At 30.7% G+C, this 10,017-nt stretch overlaps 1 protein-coding gene across 2 annotated transcripts; it reads right to left on the bottom strand.

Annotated features, from left to right (window-relative positions):
- Positions 1-1,120: 1,120 nt before the first annotated feature.
- LOC143636421 (potassium transporter 4-like) lies at positions 1,121-6,603 on the bottom strand. 2 transcript variants are annotated; one of them, XM_077104019.1, is made up of 10 exons: positions 6,507-6,603; positions 5,986-6,056; positions 5,667-5,904; positions 4,920-5,168; positions 4,297-4,353; positions 3,893-4,153; positions 3,765-3,817; positions 3,584-3,698; positions 3,216-3,470; positions 1,121-2,306 (listed from the first exon to the last, which is right to left on the bottom strand). In XM_077104019.1, the coding sequence occupies exons 2-10, from the start codon at positions 6,037-6,039 to the stop codon at positions 1,231-1,233; spliced, it is 2,358 nt and encodes a 785-aa protein (XP_076960134.1). In that variant the 5' UTR covers positions 6,040-6,056; positions 6,507-6,603; the 3' UTR covers positions 1,121-1,230. The 2 variants fall into 2 exon arrangements, with proteins under 2 accessions (XP_076960134.1, XP_076960133.1); XM_077104018.1 differs by having other exon boundaries at positions 5,986-6,059; positions 6,507-6,598.
- Positions 6,604-10,017: the final 3,414 nt, after the last annotated feature.

Genomic DNA, 10,017 nt, shown 5'->3' on the forward strand with positions numbered 1-10,017 from the left:
GATTTCACAATTGGTATCAGAGCAGACGGTTGCTCGTGATACGTCAATTCGTTGCAAAATTCTGATCGAGTTGATGTTCTTCGTGTTCTTCAAGTTTTGGTTACTGTTTGATCAAAATTTGGATGAATTAATGGATGATTATTGAAATTGTTAATGGAATCATGTTCCTGGATGAATTCTGAAACTTCGTAATGTATTTTGGTGGATTAATTTGGTGATTTGAAGGTTAATTAGTGTTATCCGCCATTGTTAACCATGGTAACTGGCTGATATAAGTTTATGACGATTCAGAGTGTTTTTGTTAAAATTGATGTTTGAATCCTAATAATAATGTATTTCCGGAGCTTCGTTGAAGATCTGGGATGTTTATTTAAAGATTTGATGAAAATATGAATTTTCTGATGAAGATAACCGTTTTTTCCGACTACTTTAACTGATTTTTCCGATGGCTACAATAACCGTTTCAAGGGCTCTTTCGTTAAATCACTGTACACATTCATTACAGGTTCTTAACGTATGAAGTTCACTCGTTAACGGGTTTAACGAATGAAGTATGGTTTAACGTATGTGTTCATTCGCTATTTTGTGTAGCGAATGAGGGTATTTATAGCGAATGAGACCCATTCGTTTATTTGTAACGAATGTGGACTAATTATAATGTATGTGCTCATTCGTTCAATGGGTAACGTATAAGGACAAGATTAACGTATGAGGATACTGTTTTAGCGAATGAGAGACTGGTTAACGAATGTAATCAGGTTAGCGTACCTGGATAATGAATGAAATCTCATTCGTTCTATGTTAATGTAAAAAAAAAAGGTTTGACTTAGGATAGTCAAACAATGTGTTTACATTGCTTAGGCAATTAACCAATTTAATAATCAAGATAAGTTTTGTTCTTGGTAATTTGAGTAATAAATAGATTAAATTGTAAGTCAACTTGTTTAATTGAAAGTCAATAGGTCAAACATGAAACGTCAAATGTCGTTAGATTTGAAGGAAAAATATTATAAACAAAACAGGGTCAAAGTTGCATAAGTTAACAAACCGCATTGTTGCAAATTGCAAGGGTGCATAGTATATGATGGAACCAATTTCACAGGTCAGTCAGCTAGGTAAAAACAACTGAAACTAGCTTCTATCATTAAAACACGATATATAAGATGTTGAAATACTAGTTTCATATTATTGGCTTACAAAAGAATAAACGGCAAGCAACATAACAAGAAGCTAAACATAATAAATCATACCAACTTCAATCAAACTTATATGAGGAATATGAAGGGCGACCGCAGGACCCCTACAGTTCTTACGAAGAAACGAATACCCGATATCGATCACGAGCTTCTTCAAGTACGAAGACGACCTCCGGGCCTTAACATACGAGTGCCCCATGATATATGCAACTCCCGCTTCTTTAGCCGCTATTAGTTGCAAAAGCTCCTCTTTAACCGCACCATCGATCGCGAGCCCCGACGACGCCAGCTGGAACCTCACTTGCCGTCTTCTTAGTTGTGGGTTTTCATCATCATAGTCAGATCTTAAGCGTTGTAGCATTAACGATTTGCTACTTTGTACAGTGGGTCCCGTTGGGTCAAACTGTTCACACACGGTCAAAGTGGCATTTGAGCGTGTGCTTATGACGGCCATTCGTCCATCAAATGACGAGTTTTCAGTCGATAACTGCGGTTCAACTGCTTCCATTTGAATAAATTCCGCTATGCTTTGAATGAGCTGATTCTCAAAGTTACCATCATCTCGTTGAATGTCTTTATACCCATATCTAACAATGCACCTATACATGCGGTACGGTCTTGGGCATATACGCCCAATAAGAAACCGTTCTTCGGGTAATACAAAAGGAACCGGGACGTGTTTCACACACACGAACACTAAAACATTATGAAAAGCGGGCAAATTGGTAACAAAATGTGAGAAAATTGAGGGCACACCAGTGGCGAGTTCAGAGTATATGAGGCCGATAACGGGGACACGAACGATGCCTAAAGAGGGGCCCAGACCGAGAAGCCATTTTAATGAGACTTTATTATGGAGATCGTGGTTGTATTTTTTGCGGGTTCCATAATGCCACACGTACATTATGACCATAAACACAGAGGCGAGTAAAAGAGAAGCCCAACCGCCATGAGGAACTTTCATGATTGCAGCCGACAGATAGATACCTTCAATGAGCCAAAATGCGATAAGGAAAACTATGGCATATACAAAGTTTTTCTGCCACACGAAAGTTATAACGAGTGCCATGAGAAAAGTAGTTATGAACATAACCGTCATGCACGCAAGTCCTGCAGATCAAATGCTAGGGTCAAAACATGTTTGTTTGGAAAGATATGAACAATTTTGTCTTTCTTTATTGAGTTACATATGGTTTCAGTCCTTGTGGTTTGAGCTAAATAACCTTTTTAGTGCATTAGTTTTAATTTGGACTTTTTAAGCCCAATAGTTTCATTTTTGTATCATTTTAAGCCTAGCCCACTAACCCCATGCAAATTTGTTGTTAACTTATAACTGTTTTAGTCCAATAGTTTCATTTAAGTATTTAACACAAATAATCCAAGGGTATTTTAGTCTTTTGATATTAAGTTAACGTAATTTTTAGATGTTGTTAGTGGGCTAGACTTTGATTGATATGAAAATGGAACTTCTAAACTTAGAAATCAAATTCAAACTAATAGACTAAAAGGGGGCTAAAACCGAATTTAACTCTTCTTTAAATTAAATAAAGATAACCACTGTACTTTCTTATTTTTCATGTGAAAGTAGTCCCTCGACTTGTAACTCGTAAAATAAAAGCATAAAAAAGTCACTAAACTAATTTCAATATATTAAAGTCCAGAAGCAATGAAGCATGTCTAAAATGTAATGGATTATCAGCTCTTAAACTTCTCAAAATTCGATAAAGTGACATTCAACAGTTTTGCAAAAAAAAAAAGATAGAAAAGAAAAGAATTATACATCTTAAATTTAACCAATTTAAAAGTTAAAAGGCATTTAAAAAATATATTCAAAAGTATATTTAGATAAGTTGAGGGACTTTATTAAACAAAACTTATGGTGACGGATTAGGTGAAAAATAATAATAATAATAATAATAATAATAATAATAATAAGTAGATTGGGTTTCTTATGGAATAACTAACTAATAACCTTTAACATTATAGTTATGTGTTGAATGTGAATTATAAAAGGTTTACCATATGCATTGGCAACTAGAATAGGGTCCTGCAATCCAACCGCAACCAAAAGAGTAAGGACCATGAGGATCCAGTTGATTTCTGGTACATAAATCTGGCCAAACATATGTTTGGATGTGTGGACAATTTTAACCCTGGGGAAACAACCAAGGGCATGGCATTGCTTCACTATTGAAAAAGTAGCTGAAATGATAGCTTGACTCCCCACGACCGATGCTAGAGTAGCTATAACAAACACAGGCCAAACTACCGGTTCTGCAACAAAACAAAGAACGCTTATTAATCGGTGGTGGTAATTGACCCGACCCATCCAGCATGTTATGCCAACTCTACTAAAGATACATAAAATTCATATTGCAAGGGCTAACCAGGTACAGATTTATAGAAGCTGTTTGGTATAGCAGTGATATTTTTAGACAGATAAGCGGCTTGGCCCATGTATTGTATAACCAAACACGGGTATACAACCGCTGCAAATGCAAGCTGCGCAAATAAAAAAAATTATTATTATCATAATCCATAAGGAAAAGAGAAATAATATAAACTTACTCTTATAGAGAAGGCAGTAAAATGACCAAGATCAGCAAACATAGCTTCGGTACCTGATCAATTATGCAAATAAAAATAAAACATAAAAAATGTGCCTTTTGGAAATATTGGACCATAAAATAATATACCTGTTACAGAGAGAAGAACACCACCGAGTGACAGCCAGCCAGCTGAACCAGTGTCTCTAAAGAACTTGATTATGTAATGTGGAGATAACGCATATACAATCTTTGGGTTCCAAATTATAATATTATATAACCCAATTCCACATATTGAAATCAACCATAATATAACAATAGGAGCAAAGACAATTGCTACACGTTGAGTGCCCGTGTGTTGCAATGCAAACAAGCCGATCAATATCACACAAGATAATAATAGCACTCCCCCTGATAAAAAAAAGAAAAAGAAATCAACAATAAAAATTAGAGATATAAACAATCAAAATGTGTAGTGTTTGCTGTTTCAGTTAAAATGAACGGTTTTTAAAAGATAATAATAATGGAAAACTTAAAATCGAGAGTGTGGTTACCATGAGTTAGCTCCAATCCAACACCTTGAACTTGAAGTCCTGATACTGCTGACATAACTGCAATTATAAATAAACAAAAATATACATTATCATACTGATTATTAGTTTCTCAAAGTAAAATCATACAATTTTGATACAGAACAGTCAAAATTAGTGATTTTAAGTGATAGATTTCACATCAATTTGATTAGTTTATTTATATCCAAATTATTTTATCCCAGTAACTTTTTGTATGCTTAAATATAAACTTCTCTATGAAAAATTGTAAAAACCAAACATAACTCCTTAAATTAAATTTAGACTAAGATACATTTTTTGTTCTTTATGTTTTACCCAAATTATGGAACGGGTCCTTTAAATTTTTTACTTTCATTTATTGTCCTTTATTAGAAAAGTTCCCTTGTTTCTCACTTTCTTGTGCTTTTGACCAACGGGCGTTAATTATTTCTGTTAGGTCAAGGTTATCATTGTCTTTTTAACATAAAGAATTATTCTTGTAATTGGCAAAGTTTCTTTTTATTTTTTTTCTTTTCTTTCCTATTCTTTTAATCTTCTTTTATTCTTTTTATCACCTTTTCTTTCTTTGACAACAGGTCACAACTCACAAGTTAAAATTCACTCACCAGAAATTGCAGGAGTAATGATACCATCACCAATGACCATAGAAGCTCCAAATAACACAACAATAAGTAGAGACGTGCGTAGTTTTTTATGTTTTTCCAAAAACCTCTTTAGTTGTGGAGATGAAGATGATTGTGGTTGCGAAGGACCATATTTGTAAGAAGATATTTCCTCATCGGCTGCTTGCTGATTCGGAAGTAAACTGAACTTTGCATGTCTACAGAGTAATGAGTATAACGCAATTGTTCCACCTGAAAAGTTCATATGTAGCAGTAAAATAGGCAACTCAGCGTGTAAATTAACCAGAGGTTCAGTGAGCTGTTCCGCAAGAAGCTCATTTATGTTCGTTTACTTAATAATAAACAAACGAATATGAACAGAATATTTGTTCATCCAGTTACTCGTTACAATTTAGTCAAGTTACATTAATGTTTTAGACCCAACAGATTGATATTCATGTTTACTTTTAGTTGGTGCTTGCTCAGTGTTGTTCGTTCATATTTGTAAATCTATGTTCAGTTATATTCGTTCATGCATGTTCGTTTACGTTCATGAATCGTTCGTTTATACTATTAGTTAATAAACAAACATAAACGAACAAGAACCCACATGAACATGTTCATTTTCTTAACAAACCAACACGAACATGCCAAGTTCGTGTTCATTCGATTCGATTACAAGCCTACAAACCGGACTAGTCATAAGTCAACAGACATAAAATACATCATATAGACTCCATTTTGGCTCACCTTCACCATTATCATCAGCACTTAGAACGATAAATACATACTTTAGCAAAGGGAGTAGCGTTAAAGTCCAAAATATTAACGAAAAGGCCCCGAATATAACATCCGGAGTTTGATAATCAGACAGATTGCCAACAAATATGCTTCTGTAGACATAAAGAGGTGAAGTACTCAGATCTCCATACACCACACCAAAGCTTTGATACGCCAACAATAAATTCCGTGACAAATTCAAAAAAAACTGCAAAACCAAGAACAAAAGGCATGATGTCATATCAAACAAACAAACTGTAGAGTTGTAAATAAATGTAAACTTTAGAACCTGAGACGGGGTTCTAGATGTTAAGGTGCCAGACTCTGGCTCCATCCTCGGCATCAGGCCTAGGCGGCTGCCTGCTATTATTAATAATAAATATGGGATCTTGAAACAAACGTATGAACCATAAATTCAAGTCAAGCATAGAAGAAACATCATCTTATGGCATAATGGGTAGCACAAGAAATAAGTTATCTAATCAGAGGCAAATAAAAAATATTGTGTATAATAAAATAAGCATTGTTGACTGACCATACAGAAAGATTATTCAATTATGATATGTAAGCAACAAGCATTGTTTAGTCTTTCAACATCATCATCATCATCATCATCATCAAATGTATAAGTATAAGTATAGTAATGAACCTAATCTATTATTGAGTTCCGTCTCAATTATTATTCTAAAACATTTTCTAGATCCGCGTACGTTTTATTTTATTTTCTACTATTCATGACCAGATATAGTTTCGATACCACTGACCTAATCGGTCGAAAGAAATTATGTGAAAACTGGATCAACATCTTACCTCAAATCGGACTAAAACTCAACCAGATGCGGCGCCGTTGATTTAATTGATGATGAACAATTAAAAAAAATAAAAGGCAAGATATGTTATGTAAGGTGGAAACTGGAAACGGAAACGATAACGATGCTAAAGTTAATTAAGTTTGGGTAGTTTTACGCCTCAACCCCCCCCCCCCCATCCAACTTCAATAGTTAAAATTTAGTCCTAGCTTTATATATAATTGCCTACATTCCCCCCCCCCCCCCCCCCCTCTCATGCCACTATATTTCTTCACTAGGATAGTACCCGTGTGTTGACATTAGATAAGTAAGAAAGTGTATATAAACAACCATAAAATTACAACCAAAAAGATGTCATATATCTCTATATTGGATATATATAAATAATAACATTGTTTACATAAGCAGTTACTAATATCACAAACTTAATTTTATAACAAATGTCATGAAAATATTAGATATTAACAGTCTTATACCAACATGATCTTCAAAATTCTCGTCCTCAAACAAAATCATCCGGCCTTAAAGTCTGAAAAAAAAAACATATAACAATGGAACTCAATTAATAATTAAACAAAAATGTTAACGTATATCATAATGACTTTATGTGAACAGGGGTTGAAAATAAATAAATAAAAAAAATCAATATAGACAAATTTACCAACCATCAACTTCTTCAAATTTCACTAAAAAAAGCATATTACCTTCACAACTTAACAAACAAAATAAACGCTTATAGAAGTTTATTGTATGTTTTTGGAAGTTTTAGTTATGAACTAAACTGATAACTTAAATAGAAAACACAAAGTAAACAATGAAAGTAAAAAATTTAGAGTAATCAACTACATAACTAAGTTATTGGTGTTACCTTAAATTTTATCTTCAGATTCCAAAGAGTTTAGAAGATCATCAAAATTTGACTCATAGTTCTCACACTCTAACAACCATTTTACCTTCTCACTAACATCATTTTTCAAATCTAAATGTGTCATTTCTTTTATAACATTAGCAAGCTTCAAGTGATCCAAATCTCTTAAAAGAAACAAATTTATTGATTCCAATATTTATTTAGGATAATACTCGTGTTACACACGGTGGAACATATTTAAAAAAACATAATATATATGTAACATCATATAAATTTAATGAAATGCAAATATTGTATTTATAAATAAATGATACTTTTACATGCATTACAAGACATCATAACTTATTTGAATCAAATACAAAAACATTCAAAGACTAACAAAGATAAATGAAAAGTTAATATATTTTATAACTTATATCATTAGTACAATAATAAACAAACAAAGGAAATTAGTCTTCAAATCAATAAAACAATTCTACAATGTCGATTCAACAAAACTTTTATCTCAATGTTGATTCAAAAGATGAACTATATCTAAGACTTTAATTGCACATCAATAACTATAATGTTTATTACTCTAAGATAGTACCCCGTGTTTATTTGCACATCAATTTAAAACATTTATTACAAACCATGTTTGAATTAAATATTACCATTTTGAAAAACATTTTTCACTAACTTCATTTTTCAAATCCAAATGTGCCATTTCTTTTATAACATTAGCAAGTATCAAGTGATCCAAAATCTCTTAAAAGAAACAGATATTTGGATTCCAATATTGATTTAGGATATTACCCGTGTTACACACGGTGAAACATATTTAAAAACATAATATATAAGTGACATCATATAAATTTAATGAAAAGCAAATGTTGTATTTATAAATAAATAATACTTTTACATGAATTATAAGACATCATAACCTATTTGAATCAAATACAGAAACATTCAAAGACTAACAAAGATAAATGAAAAGTTAAAATATTTTATAACTTATATCATTAGTACAATAATAAACAAACAAAGGAAATTAGTCTCCAAATCAATAAAACAATTCTACAATGTCGATTCAACAAAAGTTTTATCTCAATGTTGATTCAAAAGATGAACTTTATCTAAGACATCTATTACACATCAATAACTGTAATATTTATTACTCTAAAATAGTACCCGTGTTTATTTGCACATCAATTTAAAACATTTATTACAAAACATGTTTGAATTAAATATTACCATCTTGAAAAACATTTATCACTAACTTTATTTTCCAAATCCAAATGTATCCTTTCTTTTATAATATTAGCAAGTTTCAAGTGATCCAAATCTTTTAGAAGAAACAGATAATTGGACTTCAATATTGATTTAGGATAGTACCCGTGTTACACACGGTGGAACATATTTAAAAACATAATATATATGTAACATAATATAAATTTAATGAAATGCAGATGTTGTACTTATAAATAAATGATATTTTTACATGAAATATAAGACATTATAACTTATTTGAATCAAATACAAAAACTAACAAAGACTATCTAAGACATTTATTACACATCAATAACTGTAATATTTATTATTCTAAGATAGTACCCGTGTTTATTTGCACATCAATTTAAAACATTTATTACAAACCATGTTTGAATTAAATATTACCATCTTGAAAAATTTATAGCTAGTAACCTACCATCTTGAAAAAAAATTAGCAACCATGTTTGAATTAAAAGGTCTAACTTTTAATTTTAAAATGTCATATTTTGACTTCAAAATGTCAACTAATATATATACATTTTTTTAAAAATCCAAAATGTGTCCACTGTCTTTTCTTTTCCTTGAAGCAAAGTTAATAAAATTAATACAAATTAATTATTTGATTTCGGTCAAAACATAATTAAATTTCAATTTATTATTATTGATAAACACACAATTATATGTATAAACATGCATAAATTATGCTTCACTTAAAGACCATTAAAAATTTACGGTTACTATTTTCAACATTATTAGTAACTCTTAATAACATAATAATGGATTGTAAGAGAATATTAACTTGTACCAAAAATATACAAGATTAACTTATTTAATTGATGGTTAAAAAATATTCAAATTAACTTTAATATTAACTTAAATATTTTCGAATACCAAATTAACTTATTCACTTTTACTATCAAGTAAGTATTTTCAAATAATTCAAATTAATTTTAAAATCAGTTTGTTTATAATATAAATAGAAAAGATTTGCAATTAATGTAAATTATAATATGGAAAATGGTTGAAGGTGTAACTTTATAATTATTACCTATTTATAAAATTTTATGCTTGTCTATAACGATTATCTATTTATGTAAATTATAAATGTGTAGAAATAAAATGGATACTTATTAATAGAAATGATAAATAAATAGAAATGATAAATAAATTTGTAATTGCAAATCATGGTTATATGCAAAAAATATATGGATACTTATTACAAATTTGTAATTTGTGTAACGAATTATGGTTATATACAAAAAATATATGGATACTTATTTTTCCAATTAACTTTAATATTCAAACGAATTATCTTAATTCGTCTAATGATTTACATATTTCCTTATTTACTTTAATATTAATGTTTAAACTTTAATATTTGAACTAACAATAT

Source organism: Bidens hawaiensis, unplaced genomic scaffold (genome assembly GCF_021521415.1).
Source record: "Bidens hawaiensis isolate Kalapana, Puna unplaced genomic scaffold, B.hawaiensis_p1.1 tig00007933_1, whole genome shotgun sequence".
NCBI lineage: Eukaryota > Viridiplantae > Streptophyta > Magnoliopsida > Asterales > Asteraceae > Bidens > Bidens hawaiensis.

Bases quoted from the DNA above. Each gene is read 5' to 3' on its own strand.
- LOC143636421 (XM_077104019.1), bottom strand. From the start codon at position 6,039: ATGCCGAGGATGGAGCCAGAGTCTGGCACCTTAACATCTAGAACCCCG. The intron at 5,169-5,666 runs GTGAGCCAAAAT...TGAACTTTTCAG, and splicing joins TGCTGATGATAATGGTGAAG to GTGGAACAATTGCGTTATAC. The intron at 3,471-3,583 runs GTTAGCCCTTGC...GTTTTGTTGCAG, and splicing joins CTTCTATAAATCTGTACCTG to AACCGGTAGTTTGGCCTGTG.